Raw genomic sequence first — 12,327 nt, forward strand, 5'->3', positions numbered from 1 at the left:
GTGTGTCAGCTCTCTGAAGCCATGCAGAAGCCTCACTGGACGGCCTGGCGGTGACAGAAACTGGCATAAGCCAGGCCCCACCCCTTCCCAGAGGCCAGGAACACCGCATTCCCAGGACACCCTCAGGGGAGCCTAGGAATTGTCAACTGCAGTTTTCTTCTTCCATTAAAAACTGTTTTCAAGAGCTCATTGAGCAAATCTAAGGAGTCTCCGTGGGGAAGGAGGAGATGCAGGGCGGCCCTGGTGTGGCCCCGCCCCGGCACGCTGCACCTTGGTGGCCGGGGTCTCGCGAGAGGTCGACTTGAGGAGTTGGGCCACGGTGTCCTGCATCTCCACCAGCGCCTTGTGGCTGCCGGACAGCTTCTGCACACACAGAGGGTGGGGTTGGCCCGGGTGGAGGAGCAGCCAGACGCCCCGGGGCATGCAGACAGCCCCGGGGGCAGAGGTTGTCCTGGGCATACCCCCGCCTAATGGCAGCTAGCTTTGGCTGCCAGGACACCTCGCTTACTGTCACAGCCCCCCACCCCCTCAGGGTGTGGTTCAGCACCCACCCCCCACCAAAGCACAGACGCTGGGACCCTGATGAGGATAATGGTGGAACCACAAACTGGCCCAGACCAGTCCCCAGACCACTACTACACAGACCTGTCCCCAGACTGCCATTCCACAGAGCCGGCCTCGGTGGCCCCTCCTGGCCCCCAATACATACATCCTTCCCTGCCAGCCAAAGTAGCCTAGGGGAGCTCCTGGTTGCAGTTGACACTCAGACGTAGGTCATTAACCATCGGCAACGCCACACAGACTTCCCCAGCCCCCCACCCCCAGAAACAAGGTGTGTCAACCTCTCAAGGACTCACCTGCTGGAAGGGGTTGGCGGCTCTCGGGGAGCAGGCCAGGTAGTACTGTAAGATGTCTGTGGAGAGAGGAGGGAGGTTGAGCTAGCACTGGTGCTTACGTGCGTGTGCATGTGTGCACATGCATGTGCCTAGGACATGCAGGCATGGCCAGCCTCTCCTCTGCTGAGCTGGATTCTGAGGTGTGCGGGACCCCCTTCCAGGGGCGAGGCTGTCCCCTCCCCAATCTCGGGGCCATGAAGTAGAGTCCTAAACCCACCTCAGCCAGGACACCCCCTTATCCCAGGCCACCTTGGAAGAATGTGACACGCAGCCTGTGCGGGACACAGGGCCCAGCCCAGAGGACCATCTGGCTCACGCCACGCAAGCATCTTTCAGTGTGGACACCAGTGTTTTCAGAAGCCGTTTACCCACAATCCTCACTCCCCAGTGTTGTTGGAACTGCAGAAGCTGGCCACCTCTTGCTCTCAGCCATCGGCCACTGCCGGGGCTGCCCTTCCCACCTCCCGGGAATCCCTGCTCTGAAGCCATTCTCAGGGGCCCTCTGGAGGTCCACCCTTGGCAGGGGACCTAGTGCCCACGTGCAAACTCTGCTCTGTGCCACGTCGCAGGAGTTGGGGGGGGGGGCCCGGCAAGGACGGAGCATAATCCCATGTGGGCAGCTGTGTGGCCCCTTCGTGGTCTCCACAGTGCCCCTGAACCCGGTACCCCAAAAGCACCTGTCAGGGGCTCCTCTCCCTCCTGGCTGTTGACAAGCCCGGCCTGACCAATCTTGGCTTTGTCCCTCACCCCTGGGGCCCCCAGAGGCAGGGGGCCTCCCTCAGCACCCTCACCCTCACGGAGCACCGAGTGATCCGCCACCATCTTGGTCACGAAGGTGTCGGGGTCCACACAGAAGTCGCTGGAGCCCTGGGGAGCCGTGGGAGGAAGACAGCTGCTGTTCAGGGGCTGGGGGAGGCTGTCTGCCTCGCCCCCCGCCCAACCAGCCTGTGAGGGGAGACTTGAGACCTGGGGGATTGCTATTGGCTCAGAGGTAGAGTGACAATCTGTGGGTGACTTGCTGGGGGAACCCGCCCTCTGGGGAACCACTGTGTCCCTGGGGAACATGAGAGGGGAGAGCAGAGGGCTGGCCACTCACCACAGACACGGCCAGCTCCAAGCCCAGGGAGGCCCAGCTGATGATGAGGGCTAGTACCCCCAGCAGGCACACCCTAGGGGCAGGGAGTGCGGTCACCATCTCCTCTGGGGAGGTGCTACCACAGTGGCAGGGTGGGGGTCAGGTTCAAGACACTGACCCTCGCTATGGAGGCACCTGCCCCCCACCCCCCCCGCAAGCCTGAGTATGCACGAGGCCCCTCATATGAGCGAGCCAGTCTCAGGTGGCCAGGCAGGCCCTGCCCTGCCCTGCCCCTCAGAACCACCTGAGCAGGTCTGCAGCCTCTCATTCACACAGGTGTCCTGCCCCCACCACACACACACACACACCCCTGCCCCTCACATCATGCCAAGGGCATGGGGAGGGTTCTCAGAGTGTGGGCTTGTCCATGGGAAACTCCACCTGGGGCAGGGCAGGACGGCAGCCCGGGTCTGTGCAAGTCCCACTGAAGGCCCTGTGGGGGGGAGGAGGTGCCAGGAGCCCCCATCCGGACTCACCCGACCAGGGTGCCCTTGGAGCTCCGGATGAGGCCCACTAGCACCAGGAGGCAGATGGTCACATCCAGCAGGAGCAGGCCCAGGTACCCCAGCCACCTGCGGGGACCCCAATGCGGGGTCTATGAGGGGTGCAGGGACCCAGGCACCCCAGCCAGCTATGGGGACTCCAACGCAGGGTCTATGAGGGGTGCAGGGACCCAGGCAACCCAGCCACCTGTGGGGACCCCAACACGGGGTCTATGAAGGGTGCAGGGACCCAGACAACCCAGCCATCTTCGGGGACTCCAATGTGTGGGTTTGTGGGATATGGGACCCAGGCACCCCAACGTGGGTTCTATGAGGGGTGCAGGGACCCAGGCAACCCGTCCATCTGCGGGGACCCCAATGTGTGGGTGTGAGGGATACAGGGACCCAGGTACCCCAGCTGCCTATGGGGACCCCAACGCTGGGGGTGGGTAAGGGATGCAGGATCCCAACGTGGGATGTGTGTGAGGGATGCAGGGACCCAGGGACCCCAGCCACCTGCGGGTCCCCATACACTGGCAGGATATGAGGGGACAGGTATCTGAGTACACTTCCCTACATTCTGGGGGAAGGGTGCCTTAAGCATGAAGGGGGTGTGTGTGCGGAGCCTGAACTTGCGAACAGGTTGGGCCCCAAGTGGCAGTTCTGGGATGTGTGCTGGATGGGTCTGGGTCTGGGTGTCCCTCCCCGAGTCCTGACCCACAACCAGAGGGGGTGCAGTGGGCGCTGGGCCGGCTGGGCTGGGCGGGCAAGGGGCTGCCCCCACCTGTACCAGTCGTAGAGGTCCACCAGCTCTGCCAGCGCCTCCAGCGACACGGCGGGGTTCCTCCAGAAGGGGACGGCAGCCGTGTGGCCCAGAAGCACCCTGAGCAGCTCCTGCAGGCGCTGCACTGCCCGCAGGGGCGCCGGCCTGCCGGCCAGCTGCCGCTCCAGGCTCTGCAGGTTGGGCTCGGCTGTGCGGTTCAGGGACGCGGCGGTGTCCCACACCTGCCAGGGGGAGCCCAGGTCAGGGGCAGCCCCACCCACTCCCCAGCAGGCCTCCCCACCCCCAGGACGGCCGCCACTCACGCGGTCCTGGACCCCCGCCACCGTGCGGTTGGCGTGGCGCAGGGAGTAGGTGGTCCGGTGAACGCCGTCGCTGGCTTCTCCGTTTCCATAGAAGCCCACCGCGATGCCGGCGCTGGGCGAGGGGGGCCTGGTGAGCTTCCGCCTGGGCCCTGCTGGCCGCGGGGCCACCCGCCGGCCGCAAGAACGGGGCTGGGGGCCCCTGTCCTGGCCGACTTGGGACCCAGGCCCCGCGGGCCCCGTGGGCTGAGGTCGCAGGAGTCGTGGCCGCCCCGGCCTGGACCCCTCCTCTCCCGACTCTCAGCTTCGACCGGTCTCTCCTGGAACCCACCCCAACCCCGCTTTGGCCCCGCCTCTCAGGCCCCGCCCCGGCCACACCCACTCCACCATAACCCCGCCCACGACCCCGCCCCCTCGGGCGTCAGCCCCGCCCCGCCCCGCTCCGGCGCGCTCACCTGCACACCAGCGTGGCGATGATGACGCACCAGGCGGTGCAGCAGCAGTCGGCGTCCAGGTGCTCGTCGCTTTTGCGTCGCCGGCAGCACAGCCAGAAGGAGTAGAAGAGGAGGAAGAGGAGGTCCAGGGCGAGACAGGCCAGCGCGGCCGCCCCCAGCAGCAGCAGCGCCTGCGGGCCAACAGCAGGGCTGCAGCAGCGGCCAGGCCTCTGTCCAACCGCGGCTGCAGCCAGTCCCCAAGCTCGGAGCGCCAGCCCCGGACCTGGATGTCAAGGCTGACTGCCATCACCAGGGAGACGGGGGACCAGCGAACGGGGGCGGAGGGGAGGGTGGCATTCAGACCCCAGCCCTGTGACCGACTGGCCGCCCAGCCAAGGACACCCCTCCTGTTTCTCACCTGTGAAAAGGGGGCAGTGCTGGGCCCCCAACCCCATCCAGAGAGGGCCTTGGGATTCCCAGCAGGACCCAGAGAAGGGCTACAGGCCCAAGGCCACGCCCCCAGCCCAACACTGTACACCCCTACCCCCCACCCCCTCCTGGCACAGGCTGTGGGAACCAGGCCAGGGGGCCCATCTCGAGTGCTGAGAACATCGGGAGTTTGCTGGGGGCTGAAAGGGAGAGCACCAGGCATGCTGGCCAGGTCCCACCCCAGCAGGGCACCCCACTCCTGCCTGGACATTTTCTGGGGAGCTGTCTTCAGGGCTGGAGCCCCACCACTCAACACTGCGGTCAGGCTGGCCGTCCAGGCCTTGGGCCTCCCCCTACATCCCACACAACATGGCACAGTTAGCCACACAGTGGACTCCCGCCCCCACCCCTCAGTCCTGCCAGCCTGAGCTCCAGCACTGGCCCATGCTTTCACGTGACATGGCCTTGCTTGCCCGCGGGGTGGGGGCAGCTGGGAATCTCAACATCCTCTTGTGGACCAGGATGGGCTGCAGACTTGGCCAGGTGCCCAGGGCCCCGTCGGGGAACATCAAAGCTGCCGCGTGACCCCAGCACCCTTTCCCCTGTTGAGCCCCAGCAGTTGCACTGTCCCTGGCTCAGAGCCCAGTTCTCTCCCACCCCACTCCCCACCCCGTGGGATACAGACTCAGCATCCACAGGCAGCCAGGAGCCCAGCGGCAGTCTCCCAGGAGACAGTTGCCAGGCAGCAGCGGGAAGGGTGCTCCCCAGTGCCCGCTCATGCCCAGCATATCAGCCCGGCCAGGGGCTTGCGTCCCCAGACTGCATGGGCAGGGGGACTCACCAAGGCCCAGACACAGCAGGTGCCTCTGGGGCTGTGTGTGTGGGGGCACTCAGGGCATAGCCTGCAGTAGCGGTCCAGGCTCCCCCAGCCGTAGCCTCCCACTCCCTGCGCCCGGCAGGAGGAACCTAGCCTGGGACCCCTGACACGCTGTGTCCCTAGCTGGGGGAGGTCGGCTGAGGTTCCCTGGGCATCAGAGTGCACAAGTGCCAGAGGGGAACTCCACGTCCACAGAATGTCCTGAGCAGCATGCAGTGGCTATGGTTCGCCTTGGGTCACCCCTGCCCCAGCCAGCCTGGCTGTTTCGCTCAGTCTGTCCTCAGCGAACCCTAAAAACCCCAAACCCAGATCCACTGCCCCCTAGCTACCCTACAGAAGGCTTGTGAGGAGCGAGTATCTCGGACTTCACTCTGGCTGGGAGTAGCCGGTGGGTGTGAACTGCCCACCTTGCAGTGAGCAGCCCGACGCCTGACCCACAGTGTCACCGGCTGCTTGCGTGAGTCTCCAAAGTTGCTAAAAACTATGTTGGGGTGGGGATTGGGGAGGCGTCCTCCGGAATCTGCCTGCACAGGCTGGACCTGCCCAGCTCACCTGAGCAGTGATCACGCAAGTGTGTCTGCAGGGCTAGGAAAGCACCTCTTGTGCACAGTGGACCCTCTCCCCTTGGGCCTCCGCCAGTGACTGCTAGACCCTGCAGGCCAGAGTGCCAAGGCCAGGCATGTACTTGCAGGGGAGGGGACACCCCAGATCCTACAGAGCCAAGCCCCTCACGTGGCCACTTGGCAGTCTCTGAGGCTTCTAATCACACCTCCACCACTCCCCCCACCCCCACTCCTCTCCCCTCCGGTTCAGGCCCAACCCTTGGCTAAAGGGGCCCTCTGTCTCCAGCTCTCCCAACCCATTCCCCTTCTGTGGGGCACCGACCCTCCTAGGAATGGACACCTGGCATGGGGTGGGGGGAGTCCCCATGGCATCCAGCACTCCCCTTTGAGTTGGGGAGGCGGAGGATGGGGACCACGTACTCATCCCAAGGAGCAGGGGGGACAGCCTGGATGTCCCACGGCCTGGTGCCACTAGGATCACCCACTCCCATCTGCAGATGGGGAAACGGGGGCAGAGGAGGTGAGAACAGGAGGAGGCCAGCGCTTGGCCTGCAAACGGGGTGCCCACAACAGGCAAAGAGGAGCACATGGGCAAAACAGGGTGCACCATCATTGTCTATAGGGGGTGGGGGCAGCAGGGTCAAGCCGTAGCGTTTACAAGGCTTGTCCATCTTTGCGGGAGGAGACAGCCTCACTTCCTCCTACTGGGCAGCTGGTGGGTTTGAACCCTGGACCTTTTGTTTCGGAGCCAGCTATAACTGACGCCAACACAGTGCCTTGATAAAGGGTGTGTGCTAGGAGCAGTGTGAGAGGTAAGGGGGCAGTGGAGGGGTCAGGGTGAGCACTCAGGGCCCGCCCCAGAAGACGGCGTGTCACTCAGGGACTCAGTGCTGACCGGAAAGTACCGAGGGGCACTGGGGAAGGGGTCAGGGCCTGCTGGCAGCCGGAGGACTTGCACTGTCCCTGGGCCTTTTTCACAGCTGCCTCTGACCTCGGTCATAGAGAGAGAGCCCTCCTCCCCTGGCATGGGGCGTGTGCAGATGCCGCTGGGCTTCCTGGATAAAGTGGGGAGACCTTTCTACCAGCCGCAGGGATGTGGCAGAAGGGTTGGGTGATAGAGTGAGGGTCCAGGGGAGGACATGGCCTCACCCAGGGACCCCGAGGGTGAGGACTGTTTGGGAATCAGTTGAGGGGATACCCGAGGACAGAGGCCACTGGAGCCTCTGGGGCAGCTGAAAGGACAGAGGCGTATCCTCTCCTGTGCCTGGGCCTCTGTCCCTCCCCTCACGGTCATCCACTTAGCGGCAACACCACCTGAGTGCCTCAACTCTGAGTCTACGAGTGGCCCAGGCTGCTGTGCTCAGGCTGCTGGGCAGCTTCCTCTCCTGACCCCTAAGTGGCCTTGGCAGGCGGCACGCTTGCCCATTCTGCAGATGGGAACACTGAGGTTCAGGGGAGAGGGGGGTCTCTCCAACGCTTGCGTGTCTGAGTGAACCAGGCCCTGGGGCACCGGGCAGACTGAGCACTGTGTCCTTGCCCCGAGTGGCCAGGCTCCAGGCCTGCAAGGGACCCGGAAGAGCTGGGGCAGCAGGGGGCTTACAGAGGCCAGCCCTCTCTGCCCCTGTGCAGGGCTCATTCACAAGGCCCAAGAATGGCCAGCTCAACCCTGGAGCTCAGACCGAACCAGGAACTAGCCCAACACCTGGCTCTCAGACAAAACGGAATCTTCCATCCCAAGAAGAGGTGAACTTGCCACCTGGCCAGGCCAGGGGAAGAGGCTGGGATGGACCTCCTGCTGAGGTCTCAGCTAGCACCCACTCCTGCCCACTGTCCTGGAGCACCCCCAGGCTGTGGACTGCACTCTGGAGAGACCCCTGCCCTGCTGAGGTTCGAGTCCCACGCCCTTACACCCGCTACAAGCAGCCAGGGACCTCGAAAGTCTCGTCTCTACACAAGTGAGTCTGGGCTCTGGGCTCCCGCCTCCTGCCGAGCGGGGCCCAGTGGCCCCTAGCCTGAACACCTCTTCCCCTCCAGAGCCTGTGTTTCCCCAAACTCTGCACAGGCCACTGGCACCAGGCTGTCCACAGGGTAGGGCTCAGTGCCACCAGGGAGAAGAAAGAGCCAAGGCTTAGAGAAGACATGGTGGGAGTAAGGGAGGACACCACCTGTCCCCTTCTTAGGCCTGTGCCCCCACCATGCCCGCTGGCATCCTCACAGCCCTGGCGGTATGAGGTCTGCACACGTCGGAGACATGGCCCAGATGCCTGGGCGGTCGGCAGCCTGTCCCTCCCCCGGCCAGTCCTCCTGTGGCCGCCCCACCTGTGGGCACCCTGGGGCAGAGGGGCCCAGGTGCTGGACAGGCACTCGGGGTGGAGGGGGGCAACCTGGGGGGAGGGCCCTGCCCTGGGAAGGAGACTCAGGGATCCAAGTGGGCAGGGAGGGCAGGGGCTGGTCCCTCACTTGCCTCTGGGGTGGGGAGGGATATACTGAAGTCCTCCCCCCTATAGGGGTGGGCCTATCCTTGGCTGGAGCCCGGGCTGGGGGTCTCAAGGCTGAGTGTGTGCCTCTGTGGGAGGGGCCACACACACCACATCGTGTTTCAGTGCCTTGATTCCAGGCACCCCACCCCCCCAGGGGCTCTCCAACACAGATGTGGGGGCCGAGGCAGGCGGAAGATGAGTGGCACAGAGGAGAAGGCAGTCGAGCCTGGCCCGCAGCTCTGGGGACGCGTCAGAGGGCCCCGCTGCCATGGGCCAGGCTGAGTCCGGTCTGCCTGCGTCCAGGGAAACAGGCTAGAAATTAAAAACGCATTCTCCACACAGGGCCTGGGGTTCAGGGCGTGTGGCATGTGCCCATACACCCAGCAGCACACCCTCCCCGGCTGTACCCATGTGGCCTGCACCCCAAGACTGTCTGGGCCTCCAAGGACCACTCGGAAAGTGGCCCAGCTCTCAGGGGGGAGGGGGGCCACGCCAGCCAGTTTCCTCCCAGGTGGGCGCTGGCTGGGGTGCAGAGACCACCTTTGTGCCGGCTCCACCCCTCCACGTGGCCCTGCGCGAACACCCCGCCCCCAACTCTTCCTGAGCTTGTCCACAGTGCCCAGGCCCTGCCAAGGGCTACCAGGGCTCCACCCAGCCACAGAGCACCCCCAGGCCCTGCCAGAGCTGGCTGGATCCCAGACACACCTCAGGCATCCCTCCTGGGTGAGGGCCAGAACCCAGCCCAGGGCGGGTCAGGGCACAGAGGGCAGAAGGCACAGGGTGCCAGCCCCATTCTCAGCAGCGGAAGGAAGAGGTCATGAGGCTCTGGGACCCACAGACCAAACTCACCACCAAGGTCCCGACACACCGACCCTCCCAGGAACTTGCAGGTGACACACCTGTGTGCCCGTGTGTGCTCAGACACACGTATGCGCGTGCACAGGCCTGCATGGTCCCACCAAGCCCCGGTGCAGGACACGTAGGCCTATACGCTCCCTCTGTAAGTGGCTTTGTGCTCCCGTGGCCCTGCCCCAAGAGCCACCCAGGCAGGGCCACCCAGTCTGCTAGTCCTCGGCCCTCACTCCAGACACAAGCAGAAGTAGACCCCGCCACGGGCAGGAAGGACTCCCCCTTGGGGCCCCAACTCCCGGAAGGAGGCCCCACTGCTTGAGCCATTGGGGTCTCTCCCCACTGCTCCCCAGGACAGAGAGGAGACCCCGGGGTCCAGGGTGACAGCAGGTCCCTGGGAGTGACTTGGGGGTGGGCAGGCAGCACTGCTGAGGTGAGGTCCTGTCCAGGGCCCTGCCGGCCCCACCCCAGCTCCCCAGCCCTGGGCACAGGCCAGTTCCTCTTCTCAAGCTGAGGCCCGGCGGAAGGAAGGAGGGGAGTTGGGAACTGGTGGAGGACACCGCACTGTGTCCAGTTCACCTCCCCGAACAAGGGACTCCTGAGCCCAGGACTGGGCGGTGCCCAGCCGCCACCATGGGCACTGCCGCCAGCAAGGGTCCCACAGAAGAATCCTCATCAAGAGCGGGCACAGAATTCCAAATCCTCAGGGAACTTGGAACTTTTGAGGCCATGGAGGCCGGATGAACCTCATGTCTCGGACCCAAGCAGCCCCTGAGCCCCTCCCTGGGGCAGACAAGCACTCCCCCTCCTCAGGCAAAACACTTGGATCCAAGATGGATCCCTTTCAAGGCCACCAGCTACTGGGACTGAGAAAGATGGGGCGCCTGTCCCTTAGAGAATGACAGCTTCAGACACCTGTGGGGCGCTGTCAGTAAGCAAGGGGGTGGAGCATTCTACACCAAAAGGATTCAGTGACCCCGTAAGGACGGGGTAGAACTGCCCCGTGAAGCGCTGTGTCCCCCACGGAGAGGCTGCTGGTTTCAAACTGCTGACCTTGTAGTCGGCAGCCCAACCAATGCTTAACCACTAGGCCACCTGGGTAAACAGGTGTTTCCTATTGCTCACCTCCATTGAAAACAACAGCGCAGACGCTTTACCCGAGGGCCCCTCACCCCCGCCTAGGGACACCCCCCCAAAGCCCTGACCGCGGAGCACAGACACACGTGGGTAACTAACAGTAGCCACAAGGCAGACACGAGGTGGGCACGAGGTCAACATGAGGCGGACACGAGGTCGACACTAGGCGGACACGAGGCAGACACGAGGTCAACGAGGTGGACACGAGGTTAACACGAGGTCAACACAAGGTGGACACGAGGCAGACACAACGTGGACATGAGCTCAGCACCCAGCGCCAGGTGATGGCTGGGTGGCCGAGGCGTGGCCCCCACCCTGGAGAGAAGGGTGGCCCTGTCTCCTCCTAGGGAGCCCCCAGCGGCCGGGGCGGAGGGAAGCGGGCCTGACCTGGACAGGCCCTGCAGGAGCCCGCCGAGGGAGCTGCACTCTGGCCAGCGCACGCGAGAAGCTGTAAGGCAGTGGGCAGGGGGCGCGCATGAGAGACTGCTGCTCCAATGCTGCCCAGGGCCTGTGAGGCGAGGAACGGCGCTGGGAAAGGACAGGGGTGCCAGCTCCTCCGTAGGGTGAGCGAGTGAGCCCAGATTGCCCTGGGGAGGGGAGGAAAGCTGATGCGTTGGACGGAGAGACGCAAGGTTGGCAGTTCGAAACCACCAGCCGCTCCTTGGGAGAAAGAGGGGGGCTGCTGCTCCCACAAGAATTACAGTCTCAGAAACCCACAGGGGCAGTTCTACCCCATGGATCGGGCTGCTGTGGGTTGGCACCACCTGATGGCACCTGACACAACAGAGCCTGTCCCCTGGGGTCCCCGAGCGCTGGCACCTACTCCCTGGCAGTGACCTGAGTGTTCACCCTGGGTGAGTTAGAGCAGGAGTGGCAAGACGCCAGCCCCCCGGGTGTTTGAGACAGGAAACACTGCTGCCCCCAAGAGGCCCTCCTGGCCTCTGCCCTCCTGCCGCGGCCACACCAGCCCTTAGCTGTCTGCCCCCACCACGTGGCAGGGCCAGTGGGCCAGGGTTTAGAGACACGCAGATGGGCAGCAGGGCTGTGCTGGGACCTGTGTGGGGACACCCCCATATGAACCTCAGATGCTTCCCAGCCAAGCACCAACCCCCCAGGGGCATGAGTCCTGACCACAGCCTGGCAGGACCAGCCCAACTGGAAAATCAGGACCCGAACCAGGTCCATGACCACCTGCCCCCCACTCTGCCTGGGGGCCCATGACTCCTCCCCAGGGAAGTGAGGTGTTCCTGAGAGCCCACCCTCCACCCCGCCACCCCCCGGAGGGAGACAGGTGTGTAGGCCCTCTCCCGTCCCTCACAGAACCGGCCAGCCCCCTCCTTGAGTCTGTCCAGTCCACAATTGCCTTGGGTCAAGGAAAGGGCTCCAAGACCGACAGAGGGCTGCAAGACCCAGAGGGTCCTTCTCACCAGTATGGGGGCTGGTGGGGGGTGTTGGGATGGGTATGTGGGAGGAGCTTAGGTATAGCTGGTGGGTGCAAGACTTCTCTCTCAAAGAAGTAAATAGCCCCAGGATTCCTGCAGGGGCCAAAACTCCCAGAGACTGGCAGCCCTGGTCCAGCAGGGGCGGGATGGAGATGGTGGCTGGGGGCCATGATCAGCTCTCAAGGGGCCTAGTACACCGCTCCATCCACGCTGCCACGGGGACAAATGCTCTAGCTTGGCCTCCCGGATGGAGCCACTGAAGTGGGATGCCCTCAAAGCAGTGCCCTGCAAGCCTGACTGTCCCCGCGTCCCAGCTCTAGCTCCTAGCTGGGGACGCCGGGAGGCCAGCCCGCGCCTCCCCCTCAGAACCTGCTTGCTAATCTGTGCAGTGGTCACCAGTGCGCCCACCTCCCAAAGCCAAAGTGGTCACCACACATGCTGGTCTGAGAGGTCTCCTGGGGGGGCGGTCTTCCCCAGAGAGCCATGGGGGCAGAACACCACACATAGGTGGGGGGTGGTC

General features: G+C 64.4%; 1 protein-coding gene across 1 annotated transcript in view; it reads right to left on the reverse strand.

The window, feature by feature from the left end:
* The window catches only part of TTYH3 (tweety family member 3), a 24,008-nt gene that overhangs the window by 9,543 nt on the left and 2,138 nt on the right, over positions 1-12,327 (reverse strand). The window contains exons 2-9 of the mRNA XM_004705543.2: positions 4,052-4,221; positions 3,600-3,711; positions 3,298-3,518; positions 2,508-2,603; positions 1,993-2,065; positions 1,688-1,763; positions 858-913; positions 271-363 (exon numbers count right to left, since the gene is read on the reverse strand). Of these exons, the coding sequence (XP_004705600.1) occupies positions 271-363; positions 858-913; positions 1,688-1,763; positions 1,993-2,065; positions 2,508-2,603; positions 3,298-3,518; positions 3,600-3,711; positions 4,052-4,221 (897 nt within the window). The remainder of the gene's footprint in view (positions 1-270; positions 364-857; positions 914-1,687; positions 1,764-1,992; positions 2,066-2,507; positions 2,604-3,297; positions 3,519-3,599; positions 3,712-4,051; positions 4,222-12,327) is intronic.

The sequence above is a fragment of the Echinops telfairi genome, unplaced genomic scaffold (assembly GCF_000313985.2).
Source record: "Echinops telfairi isolate 266 unplaced genomic scaffold, ASM31398v2 ScPeMD7_5;HRSCAF=22, whole genome shotgun sequence".
NCBI classification, from domain to species: domain Eukaryota; kingdom Metazoa; phylum Chordata; class Mammalia; order Afrosoricida; family Tenrecidae; genus Echinops; species Echinops telfairi.